The sequence below is a fragment of the Oryctolagus cuniculus genome, chromosome 8 (genome assembly GCF_051225735.1).
Source record: "Oryctolagus cuniculus isolate XC-2025 breed Fujian yellow rabbit chromosome 8, ASM5122573v1, whole genome shotgun sequence".
Classification (NCBI taxonomy): domain Eukaryota; kingdom Metazoa; phylum Chordata; class Mammalia; order Lagomorpha; family Leporidae; genus Oryctolagus; species Oryctolagus cuniculus.
Window position 1 is genome coordinate 124,633,545 of NC_142874.1, and position 20,673 is coordinate 124,654,217.

Here is a 20,673-nt window from a genome sequence, read left to right on the forward strand (position 1 = left end):
CTCACACTGCTGCTGATTCTTCTTACCTCACACTGAGAGGATAACATTCCCATCAGTCTCTGGCTGCAGGAATCTCCAGCAGTGTCCTACTTGTTGCTGTGTGTTTGTATCATCCCCACTGCTCCATGGAGTTTCTTTTCTTTCTGTAGACTTCCCCCAGCAAACCTTTCTCCTATTGTCCCCTGGGAATATGATTCTACCCCCTGTTCTTCTGGTATCTTCCCATGGTCAAAATCAGTATGTCTTTTCCCTATTCAGCCATCTTGGGTCCCTCCATTATTTTCTTTTAAAATCTATTAATTAATTAATTGGAGAGTCAGAGAGTTAGAGAGAGAGAGAGAGAGAGAGAGAGAGAGAGAAAGCGCTCCTATCTGCTGGTTGACTCTCCAAGTGCCCAAGAGCCAGGATCTCAATCCAGGTTTCTTACGTGGTTCACAAGGACCCAAGTACTTGAGCTATTAGCTGCAATCTCCCAGAGTGTACATAATTTGGGACTGGAATCAGGAGCAGAGTCAACACTTGAACCCAGGCCCTCTGATACAGGATGTGGAGATCCCCATGGCATCTCATCATCTGTGCCAAATGCCCACCCAGCACCATTGTTTTCTTTTATCCAAGCCATTCTCATGGTAATCTCTTAGACTTTGACATTATTAGCAACTGCATTGCCTGCAATTCTTAATTTGAAATATTGAATTCTGCCTATTCTGTAATTAACTAGGGGTGGACATTTATCTTAATTACAGATAGATTTCTCTGGCTGAAGTTAGAGAGATGTGGCAGGAGATTTGGGGAGAAAAGAGGTATTAGGAGAGACAACTGGGTTGCAGAACACATTTCCCTCATGCAGCTGCACCTATGATACCTGATTTCTGCCGTGTGAGACTCTACCTCAAGGAACTAGCTAAAACTAGCTGTCACCTGAGCTTCTGATCTGTAGAATTATGAGATAATAAATCTGTGTTGTTTTAAGCTGTTAAATTTGTGATAATATGTTTTGACAGCAACACAAAAATAATCCTGATGTTTCAATAGGCACTTAGACGTTAACATGGGAAATTCAGAACTTGTAATATTCCAAATCCTTGCAGCTTGATCCTTTCCCAGTCTTCTTATTTTCCATTATTCACATCATTGCTTTGGCCAATATTATCAAAGTTATTTCTTTTGCTTAAATATCCAGGATCACCACCTCATCAGCCCCCTTTGGATATTTTTGTAGGCTGTATCCTACAAGTGACAACTTCTCTGTCTCCTTTGATCCTGTACCAGTCTAAGCCACCACCTCTCTCAAAAGGACTCTTGAAATAATCTTTACTGTTGCTCTAGAAAAACTTATACATAGAACAGCCAAAGCAATGAATTTATGAATTTATTAATCAGATAATTTCTCTCTCCTTCAAAGCTGTGATGATATCCCATAGCATTTAGAATAAAGTTCGGTGTATTCTTTCTCTCCATTTTGATGTCATCTCTTTCCATTCTCCATTCTCACTGGGAGTGGGCCAAGTATTCCTGTATACAAATTCACTGTTACCTCAGATCTTTATATGGTAGATCCCTTCTCCTTGAATGGCCTTGCTCTAGATCATTTCACACCATGCTTCTTATTCTTTAGATCTTTCCTCAAATCACTCCATCAGAGAGGTTCTTTGTGACTTTCTCATATAAAATAGCCAGTCACCACTACTTGATATTGTCCTAGAAATTACTTGTTATTTTTCAAAGCACTTTCCACATTCCAAGTTTCATTTATGTGTGTCTACTTTTTGTGCGTGTCATGACAGAATGTAAGCTCCATGAGGGCAGGAACTTTGCCTTCATTATTGCCATTTGCTCAGCAACTAGATCCTGTAACATGTTAGGTTCTCAAAAAAGTTAACTGTGGAATGAAAACTTAGGCCTAGGCTAGGTATCTTTGAGAAGTTTTGATGCCTAAGTGCTTGGTTTGATGGCAATGTTGGGGAGGTATAAGTGTCCTAAGGGAGAATGTAATTTTATGTTTCAACAGTCAGAAGTAGAAAGATACAGCTCTCATGATGCTGTGAGGCCATTTCCTAAATAATCGTATTATAATACAATTGATTAATTGATCAACAAATGGAAGCAATAGAAACCTGGAGATTTTCTCAGCCATCAACCTCTTATTAATGTCTGAAACCTTTTCATATTTCTTCCTCAGCTTAGACAATGATTTTTATATCATATTTGAAGACTTGTGCCTCATATATCATTTAAATATTTAAAATAGCTCACAGTAAAGCTTATTTATAGATACCAGGCATCCCCGGGCATCCCTGGGACATTGATTCTAAGAATCCCTACATCTACCAAAATGTGCAGATGCTTGTTTCTTAAAGTGTAATATTTTCATATAACCTATGTACTCCTTCCATATGCTTCAATCTCTAGATTCCTTATAATATTCATGCAGTATGAATTATTTCTAGATAGCTGTTATCATATATTGTTTAAGGAATACTGACAAGGAAAAGTTTGTTAATGCTCCTGGGAAAGAAGAGGTGTATGGACCACGTGCTAGGGCCCCTGCACTCACATAGGAGACTCAGAAGAAGCTCCTGGTTCCTGGCTTTGGATTGGTCCAGCTCTGGCAATTGTGACCATTTGGGAAGTTAACCACCAGAAAGAAGATCTCTGTGTCTTTCACTCTCTCTGTAACTCTGCCCTCAAATAAATTAAAATAAAAGAAACCTCTAAATTTATATTAAAAAAAACCCTAAGCTAATGGCAAAGGAAGTTGAAGGGATCTGAGGTTTTATGGGTATAAAGAACTTCTGTAGCGCAAATAACCAAGTGATATACCTGAGCATGAGAATGGGAGGGCTCTATCTGTGTGATAACAAGATTCAAGTTCTTTGGGTAACTGAAGGGGGAAGTAGAACTCATGCAACATGAAGAGATCAAGGAATGGATAATCTAAGTTTTCCTGAATTGCTGATGCTCACTATGACATTTCCCAAAGGGCTGGTGGCACTTGAACAGAGAAAGGCTGTTAATTCAAAGTTCTTTAAAGAATGAGGCAGGTGGCTGAGAGACTAATAGCAGTACTAAAGCATATAAGGAGAAATGGCTAAATGGCACCCGCTTCAGTTAAACAGGAACTGTTTTATAGAAGAAATTAAAATAATTGCCTCTGGGTTAGTTGGCTTTGTTGCAGTAACAACAATAGCAAAACCCTCAGCAAATAACAATAACAAACATTTATCGCTCTCATGTCACATGTTGGCATGCTCTTGCAGATCTGTTGTGCTCTCTCATGCCAGGACTCAGGGTGAAGAAACAGTCCCTTTGTAACATAAAAGGAAGCAGTGAGTGGGCAAGAGAAGTGGCATTCCTGCTTTTGGTCTGCCTATTCTGACGTCAGTGGTCAAAACACATCCCATTTCAATGGTCAAAGCCAATCACATTTTTAAGCCTGACAATGATTTGTGGAAGAGGGAGGGAGGTCTTTCAAGCTGCGTAGTAATCCGTGAAAATGTGAAATCTCTTTATAAGGGAAATGAAAGTAGATGACTGGGGGTCCTAGTGCATTCTACTACAGTTGGGAAGCAGAAGCCAAGAGGGCGATAATCCACCTCACTCCCTGAAAATGAGGGGTGCGGAAGAAAGCTGTCTGCTAGGGAGGATCCACTTGATTCAGGTGTAGATGTAATCTAAGGATCTCCATTTCCTTCTACTTCCTCTGGGATACATCTGGATTAATTATTGATTTAAAATTAATTAAGCAATTTCTCATTTCTAACTGGATATAATTCCTATTTTATCTTATTAATAAAAATCAAGTTCTTGATTGCATTACTTTTCAAGTCATCCTCTATTTCCTTCGATTTCTTAGATATGAAATCTCTTCTGATATTCATTCACTTCTTGTCCCTCTATTTTTTGTTGCTTGGACATTATTGAAACTCTTATTCCCAACATTTTGTTATTCATTTGCTCCTCATACTTCCCATTTTTAAACATTTTTTCTTAAACTCTTTTTTCCTAATGGATTTTATGAAATTTTTTGCTTTTTTTTTTTTTTTTTTTTTTGCCTCTGATTGTTCCTTTTTAGATGCTTTGCTTGTTCTTCTGCCTTCAGCTCTAACTATGGGTTTTCCCAATGATTCTACCTTTATCACTGTTCTCTCTCTTACCATTTAAAAAGAGTGCTTGTAGGTAATAAAAAACTTAACTTCTATTTTATTTCTATGATTTTTGAGATTGTCTTAGTAGCCTATGGTCTCTTTAGGGATAGGATTGCATTTGGACCTCTTATTTGTAGCTTTTGTCATGGCTGTAATTTTATATACAGGTGTGTGTACATATCTGTATGCTCCACACCTGTTGATTTAACCAACTTTGGATCAAAAATATTCAGAAAGGCTGGTGCCGCAGCTCACTTGGCTAATCCTCCACCTGCGGCGCCGGCACCCTGGGTTCTAGTCCCCGGTTCGGGTGCCAGATTCTGTCCTGGTTGCTCCTCTTCCAGTCCAGCTCTCTGCTGTGGCCTGGGAAGGCAGTGGAGAATGGCCCAAGTGCTTGGGCCCTGCACCCGCAAGGGAGACCAGGAGGAAGCACCTGGCTCCCGGCTTCAGATCAGCACAGCATGCCGGCCATAGTGACCATTTGGGGCAGGAATCAACGGAAAGGAAGACCTTTCTCTCTGTCTCTCTCTCTCTCACTGTCTAACTCTGCCTGTCAAAAAAATATACTCAGAAAAAATTACATCTGTACTGAACATGTGAGACTTTTTTTTTCTCAAAACAGCTGTTTATATAGCATTTACATTGTATTAGTTATAAGCAATCTAGAGATGATTTAAAGTGTATGGGAAGACGTGTATGCTATATGCAAATCCTATGCTATTTGTGTCATAGAACCAACTGACAGATTCAAGTTGTCAACAATAGATATTCAACAGAAGAATAAGAAGAGACCAAAACACATGTGATCAAATGCATAAATCATGTATTTTTGAGGATTATGGTATAGCAGGAGTAAGGAAGAAACAGTAATCCACATCTGTGTGTTTTTGTATCTCTTCCTATAATTTGCTTAAAATAAGTGGCGAGGGTTGATCACAAACGTATTAATATTCATTTTTTCAGGATCTGTAAAAACAAAACAACAATTCAAAACACCATGAGCCATTTATTAGAATTATGTAAGCTTTTCCATCTCCAATTGTTTTGGAATATCTGGGATTAGATAGGATATTACGAGCTGGGACTTTGGAGTAAAATGGATGTAAATTTGAAGATAGGTCTGCCAGTAATGATTTTGTGACCTTTGGAAAGTCATATGAATTCTCATAGCTTCAGTTTGCTCGTCTTTAAAACTGAGCCAATAACATCTGCTTCACAGTGTACTGTTAGTATAAATCAGATTCAGTACAGGAGCATTTGTTGCAGCAATATCTAAACTAATGGGATACTTGAAAAAGTTCATGGAGAAATGGAATTAAAAGACAATTTTGGGGACCAGCGCTTTGCCATGGTAGGCTAAGCCTACCCATATGCTCCCATATGGGTGCCGGTTCGTGTCCTGGCTGCACCTCTTTGAATTCAGCTCTCTGCTTATGGCATGGGAAAGCAGTAGGAGATGGCCCAAGTGCTCGGGCCCCTGCACCCATGTGGGAGACCTGGAAGAAGCTCCTGGCTCCTGGCTTCATATCAGCCCAACCCAGCCATTGCAGCCATTTGGGGAGTCAACCAGCGGATGGAAGACCTTTATCTTTGTCTCTCCCTCTCTCTGTCTGAAACTCTGCCTTTGAAATAAATAAATAAAGTCTTTAAAAAAGATTTTCATTTTGGAACAATAAAACTCCTTGAAATCCGTATATAACTTTTTTATAATATGCATTTCTAGAAATTTTTAAGATTTTTTGATACTGTAATTATCTACCAGTTGGCATTTATCATTGTGAACTTTATACCATATTGTTGGAATAATTTTCTCCACTTAAAGGTATAATTAGGAACCCCTGTATTCAGACAAATGAGTGAATACTATCATTCTACTTCAATATTTTTTCTGAAGGATCATGTTGTATCATGATGTATTTCAGCCAATGTTTGTAGCAAGGTAACTCTTCTATGGGTTGTATGATTTTACTTATATTTGTATTCAAAGATTTCCTGAAAGCCGTCATTTTTTTGTCTTTTAGAGTTGGTTAAGTCCTGAAAGAATAAGGATCCTTCCTCTTACATGAAATGCAAACACTATGCAGTGTAATAAATGTGCAAATGCAAACTTTAATTTACTCAGGCTGTAATTAACAGTAAATTTTTCAAAGAAGTGAAAACATATTTTAGTATTGCGAACAGTTGATGAACCTTCCAACTGTTTGTTTCTTTTGCAGGAATCTGTCAGCATTGGGTTTATAGATATGGGCTATTTACTCAAGGAGACCAAATTTAGTTCTCCATATAAAAGTGGAACAAGAGCTTCTAATCCATATAGCTGTTTGCACCTATTTATCTTCCTCTTTATAACAGAAAACATCTGGTCCTATTTAGACAATATCCCAGAGTTATTAGTTAGAAAATATTTTCGAAGATATTTTTTACCTTGGTTTGTCTTTGTCTTCCGCGGTTTGGGTCTATTTGTAATCTTGGTTTTAGAACTTACCAAGTCTATTTTCGCTTCTAAACAGCAGCAGGAGCTGGGGCGGCCTCATCCGCAGGAGCTGGGGCGCCCTCATCTGCAGGAGCTGGGGCTCCCTCATCGGCAGGAGCTGGGGCGCCCTCATCTGCAGGAGCTGGGGCTCCCTCATCGGCAGGAGCTGGGGCGCCCTCATCGGCAGGAGCTGGGGCGCCCTCATCTGCAGGAGCTGGGGCTCCCTCATCGGCAGGAGCTGGGGCGCCCTCATCAGCAGGAGCTGGATTATTGTCACTGGGGTTGTTATCAACAGGAGCTTCAGGATTGGAAGCCTCAGCTGGAGTGTCACCGACCGAAACAATGGCAGCGGTCGTGGGGGCAGTAGTGGCTGATGGTGCTGGTGGTGGGCGATGTGGGGGATGGGGTTGAGGTTGGGGTCGGGGGCCTGGACGGTGAGGCAGGAAGTGGGCTTTTATTCTGTTGACCAAAGCTTCTAGGGTTCCAAGTCCTCTTTGTAGAGTTGGTCTAGAACTTTCCTCAGACTCACCACTAGACTTCAGGGAACAAAAAAATACAAAAACAGTTGTTTATACACAGATGGGGTACACAAACTGAAATAGCCTTTAAATGTACATTTAGGAGCTGCTGTTCAACCTAGCATTTAAGATACCTGCCTTCTGGATCAGAGTGTCTGGGTTCCATGCTCAACTCTGGATACTAACTCCAGCTTCCTGCAAATGCAGACACTGGGGGGCAGCAGCAATGGCTCAAGTAATTGGGTCTTTGCCGCCTATGTTGGAGATCTGGACTGAGTTTCCAGCTCTTGGTTTGGGCCCCATCCCAGAACCTCAGCTTTAGGGGCCATCTGGGGACTGAACTAGAGGATGGGAGCACCGCCTCTCTGTCCTCCCAACTCCTGCCTCTCAATTAAATAAAAAAATTAATATATATTTACATTTTTATTTAGATTTGTGTAATTATTCTAACATAATCCCATAGGCAATTTGATAGGATAATGTGTGCATGCCATGTAGGGTTTTGGTGAAATATAAAGGCAATAAACTGTTCTTACTGATTTCATCCAAAATGTGTTCTGTGATGAGTGGTATATTTTAAAGACTTTGTTGATCAAAACACTATGCAAAAATTTAGAATGAAGTAAAATGGTTCTTTAACTGAAAGGACTTACTGAAATTGTTAATATAAAATGTCAATGACTGAAATATCAAAGGGATATGCACAATTTTCAAAGTTTACTTCACTGTCGAAATCTTGTGTGTGTGTGTGTGTGTGTGTGTGTGTGTGTGTATGCAGAATTTCTTCATTCTAGTGTTTTAGTCTTTTATGGAACACCTTGTTCTAATCTCCCTCCTGTAAAAGAACATACTGATTTTTCCTGCTCTAGATACAAAGAACAAAAAGATACTGTGGAAGCTTTTCATTATCCTTTTTCTTAGGTATTCCAGTAGCATGAGATTGACACAAACTCCATGAATCCAAGTGACTGACTCATTGCTTCATAGACAGTAAAGCTGGAAGTGCAGTTGATCAGCCAATGAATTTCTACTGTGTAAAAGTGTGTTAGCCAATTATTCGTAAGTGTTGAAATTTAACTGAAAAGTGATCCCTGTTAAGTATAAGAGTGGGAATAAGAGAGAGAGAAGATGTACAATTAGGGGCATGCTCAATCAGACTTGCCCAAAATGGTGGAGTTAGAAAGGTGCCAGGGGATTCCAATTCAATCCCATCAAGGTGGAATGTACCAATGCCATCTCACTAGTCCAAGTGATCAATTTCTGTTCACAACTGATCATAATGATAGGACTAAGAGTCAAAGGGATCACATAAACAAGACTAGTGTCTACAAATACTGACTAATAGAATAAAAAAGGGAGAGAACGATCCAACATGGGAAGCGGGATACACAACAGACTCATAGAATGGTAGATGTTCTAAACAGCACTCTGGCCTCAGAATCAGCCCTTAATGCATTCAGATCTGGCTGAAGAGCCCATGAGAGTATTTTAGGCATGGAAAGCCAAGACACTCTGGCAAAAAGAAAAAAAAAAAAAAAAAGAAACAACAACAAAACAAACAAACACAAAAAAAAAAAAACAAAAAAAGCTAGATGAAAGATCTTTGTGAGTGAGATCCCAGTGGAAAGAATAGGTCATCAAAGAAGGAGGTACCTTTCTCTGAAGGGAGGAGAGAACTTCCACTTTGACTATGACCTTGTCTAAATATGATCAGAGTCGGCGAACTCAAAAGGCTTCCATAGCCTTGGTAACTCATGACAAGAGCCTAGGGTGATTAATGACGCCATCAACTAGAGTGTCAATTTGTTACGTCAACAACAGGAGTCACTGTGCACTTACTCCTCATGTAGGATCTCTGTCCTTAATGTGTTGTACAATGTGAATTAACCCTATAGCTAGTACTCAAACAGTATATTACACTTTGTATTTCTGTGTGGGTGCAAACTGATGAAATCTTTACTTAATATATGCTAAATTGATCTGTATATAAAGATAATTGAAAATGAATCTTGATGTGAATGGAAGGGGAGAGGTAACAGGAGAGGGGAGGGTTGCGGGTGGGAGGGAAGTTATGGGGGGAAAAAGTCATTGTAATCCATAAGCTGTACTTTGGAAATTTATATTCATTAAATAAAAGTTAAAAAAAAGAAAGTGTGTTAGGAATGCCACACACTTTTTCCCATAATTGGCTTTAGTTACAAAGAGTTTTAATGACACTTTCCTTTAGGATTTCACATTGTATTGCTTCTCAGACTTTTGGATACGATCAACCATAGTTTTCATTTTGTCTAATCTCTCCTTTTGCTTTCCCTGCAGAACCTAACTGTGATATTCTACATAGGATGTTTTCCTTCCTATCCATGAAGGATTAGTTCGTGTCTATCTTTGGGCTGTGAATTTCCCTCATGCCAACATCTTTCAGGCTGGATTTGGAGTATCTAATGGGATAGAGTGTTGGGGGGAAAATTATAAGTCTCAGAGTCTGATGGTCTGTGAACATGTGGTACTTATACACTGTTGTGTGTGCCCGCTGAGTAGAAACCCTCACACCCAGCAAGTCTTTAATGGAAGACCTAGGGGTTACTTTCAGCTTTTAGGATACATTTTGCTAGAGCACTGCTTTAACATTTTAACAATGATGTTTTCTCTGTGCCCTCTTAGAAACTTTTGCTAATAGGTAGATATGAGTTCCCAATTTAAAAAGCCAGTAATTGAACATCAGATTTTATCCCTTAAAAAGCTATTTGCATTTACATTTGGTTCCTCAACTTTGATATCAAGGTGACTATCTTTCTCTCCCTGTTAACGTTGTCTTTTTATTCATTTCGAGAAAGAGAGAGATAGAGATAGATGGATAGATAGATATGTCCACAATGGTCCCCAGCTGAGACCAAACACAGAAGCAAGCAGAAATGGAGAATGCAATCCAGAACTCCAGTGAGGGTGGCAGGGACACAGTTACTCAGACCACCCCCCACTTTTTTCCAGGATCTGCAGTAGCAGGGATCTGGAATTGGGGGCTGCAGGCAGGATTTGAAGCCAGGGATGAAGGCATCTTAACAACTAGGCCAAATGCTAACATCTCCTTAGATTAGAAATAAAAGGAAATATTTATACCTTATCGATTCCTCAGACACAACTGGCTTTGGTTTATGATTGAAAATGTGAAAAGATAATCAGAAATATAATGATACTTACATCTGTTTGGTGGTCTTGCTTAAATGCACCAGCAGACTAAAATGAGATAACACAAACATTAAAACATCAGATGCAGTACATGAGAACATACCATGGCATTTTGTGAATAGTGACTGCAAGTCATTATGAGGATGAAATATTGTTGGGGTAGGATGAATACTGCGGTATATAATTTTAAAATTTCTTGGGTCATTATTAAACATGATGGAGTTTCTAACTGTGTAAACAATACACAGTTCATAGATGGGGTGATCTGGTTTTCTGGGTTCCTTTAAGGAGGATTCTTTTTCGCCACATTCGTATGGGTGTGTTTGCAGCTGTTTCACTGTTTCTTGGAAGTGCTAGATTTGAGTCCTTTTGTCATTAAAACTGCCACTCACTCTGGTGCCAAGCTTAGGGATCATCATGTAACCAATATCTTTAAGAATTTTGTTTAAGGAAAACCCAGCATGTGGTTTGTGAAAAAGGGATGGTCTAATGAAGCCCTGGACTAGGGTTTATTATTATTATTAATTAGAAATCTTCCTTGTTTCATTTTAGCATGAGTCAACAGAGGAGGCAGTTCCTGTAGCTGGAAATCATTATAAGACTTTGCTTGCTCATGAAATGCCATTAGATTATGTTTGCAGCAGTACGTCTTAGAGAATGTGCCATTTCCTTTTTAGGTAATGTAGCTTGGGTCTTGGTGTGGGTAAACAAAAATATTATAGGAAACCAAGCAAATGGTCCCAGATGGAAGTTAATATCATGTCTAGATCTTAACTTATTTGACCCATATGAAATTCTGAATATGGCGGCAAATGTATTTCATCATGTCCCTTATAAGCTGTTTTCTACTTGACCCATTTTTCTTTTTGGAGTGTGTACAAGGACTAAATTTTATCTAGTAGTGCTACTACAAAGGTAGAATACAGTAAGCAATGTAAAAACCACAATGCTATAATAGTCAATTTACACATGCTTGCATTCTAGAAACTAGTAAGAAGAAAAAGAAAAAATATTAAGATTACATCTCAAGATCATCAAAAGATTGTAAAGTTAAATTAGGATTTTGGGCAGAAATAAAAAGCAGAAATAAAAATAAAGCAGAGTTTATGTAGTCTAAATATGTTTTATCATAAAAATAGTAAAGTGAATGAATACTTCATGATTAGGAACCAAGAAAGAAAAAAAAATATGTGTAATGTGTTTTATATTTACCGAGAAGCAAGCAGTGAGGGTCAAGACGACAGTGAAGAAAATCAGCACCCTCATTATGCCTCCTGGAACCAGGCAGTAAGAGATGCGTCACTGGTAGTGGGATGACAAACACATTTTTTTTTTACTATATTTTAACCATATGAAAGACATTTATGCCTATTATGGCAGTTCAAGAATGTATTAAATTTATTAGAAAGATATCAAGAGTCCAGCACATGTGAGTGAAGAACAATGAATTTCTATAGTGGGTAAAAAATACACAAAAAATTTAGTTCTTGTTTCATTCTCAAGAAAACAAATATTGAACTCATCTTTTGACTGCTATTTTTTGATTACTATTTTTAAATTACAGGAATTTAAGTTTAAGGAATTGTTGAAGAAGGCATACTCAAGTATGACTGAGAATGTGGTGATGTTGATATCCTGTGCAAAACCATTGGTTCTATAAATTGAGATAATTTTTTTGATAAGCTATATGACAGAATGCTAGAGAAACATAAAAATGTTTGTATCTTTACCTTAAGGAAATCTGTTCTTGAAGTCATGTTTGATACAATAACTAGTAGAAAAAATGCCAATCATGTTCATTTTACTATTATTTGAAATTAAAAATAATAACCACATATTTTGAGACTGAAGACACGATTATGTTGTAACCATAAATGAAATTTTAGCTTTGAAATTTCCTAAACATGTAAGAAAAGTGAAAGTAGGTGTGATACAATGGTATCATTTATGTGTGTGAATATTCTGTTGAAAAATTTATGGGATTTTGTTGATTTCTTAAACACAAAAAAGAAATCAAGAAAATTCTATAGAAATGGTCTCCTGGTTCTGATTTTGACCTTCCATACTAGACTTCAAAATTTAAATGTTAACTTGTAACTTAAAAATATATAATTAGAAACATGAAACATTTGTTAGTTTTATCATTGGTATCATTTTTACTATCTAAAATTAATTAAAAATTTTTGTTGTTCCAGCTAAAAAATGTGACCATTATTGCTAGATTCTCTTCTCCAAACAAAATGTACAAAAGTGACTCTCCAGCTGTAGTTATTTGAACACTGTTATAGGAATATCCATTCCTTATGAATTTTGCAGTTACATATGATACTTTAGTAATGAATCAGTTGTTTTTGCTGATAGTCAATTACCTCATTCCTTTCCCTATGAAGCCAAATCGCTAAGAAGAATTTCTAATCTTTAAGTTCAAACAACAAAAAAAAGCATGATAGAAGCAACATAATTGATAGTGATAATTTTTTAATGAAGACTTGTTTCCTCGGAGCATCTCTGTGTGACTCTAATGGGAAGACCCCTTGATTAATAGTCACAAAATCCTCGTTTGTAAAATACTGAGCATGTTACCTAACCTATCAGAGGTCCATTCTCCTAATTAAAAAAGAAATGAAGGGATTAATTTATTTAATTGATGAAGTAGTAATCAGGTTTTAATACTCCAAGAATAAGAATAGAAATCCAAATAAAAAAAAATCTAAATCAATAAGAGTATCTCTGTCATGTGAAATAGTCATATTCTCAAGCATTAGATACACTAGATATTTACAGGCCCTCTCTTTGTAATAAAAAAGCAAATACAATGAAAATAGACAAAATATTAAAAAAAGGCTCAATGATTTCTTGAATAATTAGTAAAATTGAAAAAAAATTTTGTTTATAGGTGCAAACTAACATGTGTCATACCTAGAAAGGACTATTTTAAAGTTACCTGGAATTCCAGAAAAGACATTTTTAATATAACTTTTACTGAAATTATCACCTGTTTACAGAAAAATGTAGCTGCAGCATTGGTTGAGAACTTGTTAAAGCATACCCACTTTTTTCTGTATACGATATTTCCTTTCAAATGCCTTGTCTATTAGTACTCAACAGAAAGCAGAGTTTTCGATTTCACAATTCTTCCAGAAATTCAAGCTATATATAGTCAAAGTCTGAAGAAAATTGTATATTAATCCTATGAAATTTAAAAAACAGTTACCGTAGGCTCTTTCAGCAATGTCAGCCCTTCCTCAGCTTCTGAAGTCTGTAAACTCAGTGAAAGAGTATGGGTGATCATGCCTTTTAAAGGATTTTTTTCTTTCCTTTATCCCTTCTAATTTGTAAAGCAAATACAATTATTATTTTTTTAGCATTTGTTTCTGAGCTAATTCAAACTATTTCCTGAACTAAAAAGAAAAGGCAGTGGCATATAGTGTTTAATCATGGGCATTGTTCTTTTCATTGTACTCAGAAATATCATGTGTAATTATCAGTACATCAAAATGAGTGAAGGATTATGCTTTGTAACATCAGTTTGATACTTCAAATCAATCACCTTTCATTTCAGATATTTTCTTAACATTTTACTACAAAGTGATAATTTATTGAAGATTGAGTACAATCTCTAGACCTACTGAACATCTGCATAAATAAATGTACTATGCTATTTCTAATATAATGCTTTGCTATTAAGTGCTAATGTGGACTCTGAGCTGGTGCAAATTATTTAAAAGCAATAGCTTCTTTTGTCTTTGTTTTAGCTTTATAAGTTAAAGTAATTCATTGCTGAAAGTTAATTTTAGAAATTGTAAAATTAGTGCAATTTAGATATTAGAGGTTCTAAAATATTGAATTTTTTTCTTGATGTAAAAATGAGGAAAAAAATGACTGATTAAACATGTTAATTACCCCTTTACCTCATGACTTATACTACTAGATTCATAATAATTCTTTAATTCTTATGGAGGATTTTTGCATCACAATAATCATCTTGCTTATGAGAAATGTGTCAGTTGTTGAACAATACAAAATGTGAGCATTGTGGTAGTTTGATATTTGCCTTCATGTCAGTAAGATTTACTTTCCATGAAAATGTCACTCATCATCAGAAAGATAGGAGAACATCAAGTAGAAGGCCCCTGGTTTATAATCGGATTTGCAATGATCTTCTTTCAAGCTGCTGTTAAGGATGGTGTATCCGCTTGGCATTATCCCAATGCGATGAGTTAAAGAGCAGAGGAAGGATCTTCCAGACTTTTAATCTAAAAGGTGAATTGGAGGACACTGTGTCTCTTTGGCTACTGACTTTCCAATTTATTCGTATCTTAAAAAGTTTTCAAGGATAACTAATAAAAAGAGAGCAACCTAAAATACAAATCAAGATGTAGATGCAGATTTGTGGGCTTTTCATGAGTAGTGATTTTACCTATGATTAGTCTGAGACTTGAAAGTACGTCTTACTCACAGTTTCCCAAACCATGATTTCAACCAAGATTTGTTTGTCTTTACAGCTTTTTCCTTTCCTTTCCTTGCACCAAGATATTCTTAAGTTCTAATATGTTTGAGTTCTGTGATGAACTTTTATTATTATAGTGACTTAGATGTAGACAGAGAGACTTTGTTTAAGGCATTTTTGTTCTCTATCAACTAGTAAATTTCCTGGCATAAATTTGAGTGAAATATAATGCTTTTTACCAAGTAAATAGAAATAAATTTCTCCACCTGTTAGGACTCTATTGCAAATGATAACTAACCCCAAATTCTGGAGATTGGGAGAAAGATGTAAGGATCCCAACTCACAGGACACTTGGCTGTCAGCGAAGAGGAGCAACCAACTTGTCTAGGAACATCTACACATTCAGGTTGGTCTTAGGGTTCTACATAAGATGTGATGTCAAAGTCTATGCAGTTACGTCTGTGATTCTTTTATTATTCTGGTTAATAGTTTGTTTCAGACTCCCCTGTTAAATGTTGTGAAATATTGATTTCTGCTTTTTAGAGCTTTATCTCTTTCTTTTTAGAGCTTTATCTCTGAGTGCCCTAGCTTCTAGCTTTCTAGGCTATTTCCAGTACAACTTTCCTTTTTCATACAAGTAATATTTCTAGAACAGTTATTATGTTTTTCTTCTGCTTAAAATTTTTGATGCCTCCCATCTAAATCAGCATTTACTAGGTCATATTACACAGAGCTGTAGTCCTAGAGATGCTTCCTGGAGCTCTGTGACAAAAGAGCTCAATAAACATTTTTTTTTTTAATTTTTTTTTTTTGACAGGCAGAGTGGACAGTGAGAGAGAGAGAGACAGAGAGAAAGGTCTTCCTTTGCCGTTGGTTCACCCTCCAATGGCCGCCGCAGCTGGCACGCTGCGGCCAGCACACCACACTGATCCGATGGCAGGAGCCAGGTGCTTCTCCTGGTCTCCCATGGGGTGCAGGGCCCAAGCACTTGGGCCATCCTCCACTGCACTCCCTGGCCACAGCAGAGAGCTGGCCTGGAAGAGGGGCAACCGGGACAGAATCCAGCGCCCCGACTGGGACTAGAACCCGGTGTGCCGGCACCACAAGGAGGAGAATTAGCCTAGTGAGCCGCGGCGCCGGCTCCATAAACATTTATACACATTGCCATTTAAAGACTCCAAAAATGCATTCCAGTATGTCATCAGTGCATTTTATCCTGATAATCTTTTTTTAGCTTCTGTAAAAAAATAAAATATACTAACTCCTATAAAACTAATATAGGGAGTATGGGCTATTAGTTCTATGAATTTTTAGTTCAAAATTGCTACAGGTGACAGTTTTTTGTGTCTTAACTGGGCAAGGCTATGATGTCCTGTTATTTTATCAAATACTAGTCTAGATGTTCCAACAAAAGTATTTATAAAGATATGGTTAACATATAAAGGAGAATATATGATATTTGTCTTTATATGTCTGACTTATTTTACACAATATGATGTCTTCCAATTGCATCCATTTTGCTGCAAATGGTTGAACTTCATTTTTTATACCTGAATAATATTCCATTGAGTATATATACCACATTTTCTTTATCTGTTCATCTGCTATTGATTGGAAGCAATTTGCTCTCCATTATGTGACTGGACCTTTGTCTAATGGGAAGCAAAGCCTAATACTTCCTTTAAAAGAAAGAATTCTACCTCAAGATGGCAACATAGACCTGTCTGGATTTTCAGCCTTCAGGCCTGCTCTGCAGATTTTGGACTCAAGACTGCAACATAAACTCCTTCCTGAATCTCCAGCCTGCCTATCCTATCTTTCTCTGTATATCCCATTTAATTTTGTTTTTCTGAAGAACCTGTCCTGTTATTTTATCAAATACTAGTCTAGATGTTCCAACAAAAGTATTTATAAAGATATGGTTAACATATAAAGGAGAATATATGATATTTGTCTTTATATGTCTGACTTATTTTACACAATATGATGTCTTCCAATTGCATCCATTTTGCTGCAAATGGTTGAACTTCATTTTTTATACCTGAATAATATTCCATTGAGTATATATACCACATTTTCTTTATCTGTTCATCTGCTATTGATTGGAAGCAATTTGCTCTCCATTATGTGACTGGACCTTTGTCTAATGGGAAGCAAAGCCTAATACTTCCTTTAAAAGAAAGAATTCTACCTCAAGATGGCAACATAGACCTGTCTGGATTTTCAGCCTTCAGGCCTGCTCTGCAGATTTTGGACTCAAGACTGCAACATAAACTCCTTCCTGAATCTCCAGCCTGCCTATCCTATCTTTCTCTGTATATCCCATTTAATTTTGTTTTTCTGAAGAACCCTGACTAATGAGCACGATCAGGTTTGATTAGTTTTCTTGTTGGTTTGTATGCCTGTAATTCACTCACAACCTGGTATTTCTGTTACCATTCTCATGCAGACCAACTGTGATTCACTCTTACTTCACAATTTTTAAGCAGATTGAAGTGACCCTGACAGAAAGGACTCCATTTTAGAGCATCCAAGGCTCCATCTTGAGAAAGCACTCCCCACCATGAAACTATGGTCTGAAACTAACTATGGTCTAAAACAAAGACAATAACAGTGCCTTTCATCCCTCTTGGCAAAACATGGAAATCCTCTAGCATGATCACTCAAGCTTAAAGCAGATAGGCTGCACCTGGATTGATGTTAAGATTGTAATTTGTCCCACCTGCGGTGCCGGCACACCAGGTTCTAGTCCCGGTCGGGGCACTGGATTCTGTCCCAGTTGCCCCTCTTCCAGGCCAGCTCTCTGCTGTGGCCCGGGAGTGAAGTGGAGGATGGCCCAAGTGCTTGGGCCCTGCACCCGCATGGGAGACCAGGAGAAGCACCTGGCTCCTGCCATCAGACCAGCGCGGTGCGCCGGCCGCAGCGCGCCAGCCGCGGTGGCCATTGGAGGGTGAACCAACGGCAAAGGAAAACCTTTCTCTCTGGCTCTCTCTCTCTCTCTCTCTCTCTCACTGTCCACTCTGCCTGTCAAAAAAAAAAGAAAGATTGTAATTTGTCTATGTCCAGTTTATGATTTAGGTTGAAACCTGGATTAATGTCAAGATTGTAATTGGTAATAGTTTCACATATGCTTTAGGTCAGCTTGACCCTAGTAAGCATGTATTCCCTGACCCTAGCAACCAAGTATTCATCCTCCCCTCCTTGTGTTTTTTGTCTTTATAAACCCTGTTGCTATGAGCTTTGGGGTCAAAAGTTCTTTAGGGCATGAGCCTACTCTCAACTGCTGGCAATAAAGGACCATCAAATTTTATCAGTGTGTGGTGCTCCTCTGTTTGCACTTGCTGGGGCACAAGAGAAAGTATTTTGTGCTTCTGGATTTTTGCCCTTGCCCTCCTCTTGGCTTCTAACCAGTGATCCTGTTGTCATCCTGCTAAACTCATATCCAACTCTAAGTATGCAGCTATTACCAGCCCTCCTCTGAGAACACTCAAAGTTAACACACAGCAACATCTTTACCTCACTTACTGTTTATTTTTGTCTCTTCATTTATCAGGTGTTTACTGAGCACCTATGGTATTCCAAGGCATCAGAACTGAGTAGCAAATCAGTGGGATCTGATCTCTTCCCTTTGAATTGGGGGATCAGATAGCTCTATTTACTTTGGACAGTCTGATTTATGCTATTGTTTTGGGTTCATTATTAATAGTACCTTTCAGTCTCAAACGTGTTCTTGATGATGAATTATGTGATCATCTTAATTATTGAACCTATAGTCTTATAGGGAAGAAAAACATTAAGTAGATATTATGGGTTATATTGGAGTAAATGTGACCTCTTTATTTGGAAATGGGGTCTTTTTGGGTGTAATCAACTTGAGAAGTGGTCATATTGTATTAGGGTGGGTTTAATTCAATGACTTGAGTCCTTGTAAGTAGAGAAAATTGGACATTAATACATATAAGGGAGTATGATGTGACAATGAAGGTAGAGACTGGAGTGATATATTTGCAAGCCAATGAGTGTCCAGGATTGCCAGAAACTGTCAGAAGCTAGGAAGAGGCAAAGAAAAGTCATCTCTTAGAAACTTCAGAAAGAGTGTGGCTTGTTGACATATTGATTTCAGATGAATGTCCTCCAGAAATTTGAGATGAAAATTTCCATAGCTCTGTTATAAAGTCTGGGAAAAGTAATACAACAATTGAAAATTTTATGGGTATCGTATGAAGTAAGGTATAATGTGCCATGAGAAAAATGAGGGAAAGATACAGGGGCCTACATGGAGAGGGGCTCAGGGAAGATATAACTAAGGAAGTAACATGGAGGTGAGCACCAAAGGAGGAGTTCAAGGATGTTTTAGGGAGAGCACCATATGGCCAGTGGTCCTGAGAAAAGACATAGTTTGATGCGCTAATGAAATCACAAGTAGATCTGTACAGTTAACAATGGCAGTAGCATATGCTGAGGCTGCACAGATGAGCAGGGTCCTGGTTGTAGAGAACCCGACAAGTATCTCAAGGATTTTGCACTTTTTTTTTTGAAGTTTTGTGGAGTCATTGAAAGCTCTGAATATGTACCTGAAACTGACATGATTGATTTGTTACAAAATGTCACAATTTCTTAAAATAGAGCTTGGGTTATAGAAGTGGCAACAGAAATGGAGGCAAATGGATTTCTCTGGTATTAAGATGCAGAGGTAAAAACTTTATATTTGTTGTGTATGGGGAAGGAAAGAGAGAAATGAAGAGTGAGTCCTCAATTTTTCGTTTGGATGACTCTGGAGATGTTTTTTTTGTTGAGACTGAGATATATTAGAAGAGGAGAAGTTTGAGAAGGGGGATGTCAATGCCAATTTTTTTATTACTGTTCTATTTGTAGTATGCATGAGAAATCGAGAAGAACATACCAGTAATGTTGTGGAAATAGATCGAAGACTCAAGATTTGTTCATGTATCCTTTGTTTACTTCTAACACAGCAGGTAGGATCGGGGAAGCACGAGTAGACTGGCCCAATAATTCAATCTTATTGGTCCTTTGAAGTTAAAAAGATTATTTAATGCATCTTCCTGTAGAGTTAGTTTAGCAACTTGAACATGTGCCTGGGGTTCTCCTTAGGAAAAGTTTCTTTATTGTCAGGAATCTTTTCCTATATGATTTCTCTCTCTATCCTCCTCCATTGTAGTCAGGAATCCCCAATAACATGAGGAGCTTTTTATGCCTTAGGATGTGAATAGCTGTGGGGGATTATGAATAGGGGTTACACTGGGACAGAGATCTTGTGTTAGAGGGAACTATGGATGATTATCCCATGACACAGGAGTATATTATTTCAAAATATTAAAATGTAATACTATAACAAAATATTATAGGTGGTATGATTATAGATGCATTTAGTAGTACATATAACAGGGTATACAATGGGGTAGGGAAAGAAGATAGCACCTGAGGTGAACATGAAAGATATTTAGGGATTTACCCTGTGAGATTACAAGGAATTCTAAGTAAAAGGAGCAAGAGGAGCAGACACAAGGACTGGAAGTAGCTTGAATCCTTAGTTATTAGAATGTTTTTTCATTATAAAGATGTGTTTATTTGAAAGGCAGGGGAGAGAGAGGGAGAGAGAGAGAGAAAGGAAGGGAGAGAGAGAGGGAATTTTTTTTTAAACAGTCTAATAGTTTAGTCTCTCTTTTTATGTATGAGAATGGTATCATAGAGAAAAAGGGTGTAGGTGGGAGAGGGAGAAATGCATGTGCGTGTTACAGTGAAATTTTAGAGCTGTGGGAGTGAAGAGACCTTCTTTGTCCCCTGAAGTTTTGATACATTGGAATGTCTTCTGTACTGTCAGTTTATTATAGGCATGAGGCATCATACAAATCGAAAGTGAGTGCTCAATAACCCAAG

At 37.7% G+C, this 20,673-nt stretch overlaps 1 protein-coding gene across 3 annotated transcripts; it reads right to left on the reverse strand.

Annotated features, from left to right (window-relative positions):
- Positions 1–4,954: 4,954 nt before the first annotated feature.
- On the reverse strand, positions 4,955–13,687 carry LOC138843285 (uncharacterized). 3 transcript variants are annotated; one of them, XR_016212121.1, is made up of 5 exons: positions 13,540–13,687; positions 11,538–11,627; positions 10,338–10,373; positions 6,573–7,157; positions 4,955–5,114 (listed from the first exon to the last, which is right to left on the reverse strand). XR_016212121.1 is itself a non-coding variant. In XM_070047098.2 (5 exons), the coding sequence occupies exons 2-4, from the start codon at positions 11,589–11,591 to the stop codon at positions 6,651–6,653; spliced, it is 597 nt and encodes a 198-aa protein (XP_069903199.1). In that variant the 5' UTR covers positions 11,592–11,627; positions 13,540–13,685; the 3' UTR covers positions 4,955–5,114; positions 6,634–6,650. The 3 variants fall into 3 exon arrangements, 2 of the variants coding, with proteins under 2 accessions (XP_069903199.1, XP_089158791.1); XM_070047098.2 differs by having other exon boundaries at positions 6,634–7,157; positions 13,540–13,685; XM_089302665.1 differs by having other exon boundaries at positions 6,634–7,157; positions 11,538–11,599; positions 13,540–13,594.
- Positions 13,688–20,673: the final 6,986 nt, after the last annotated feature.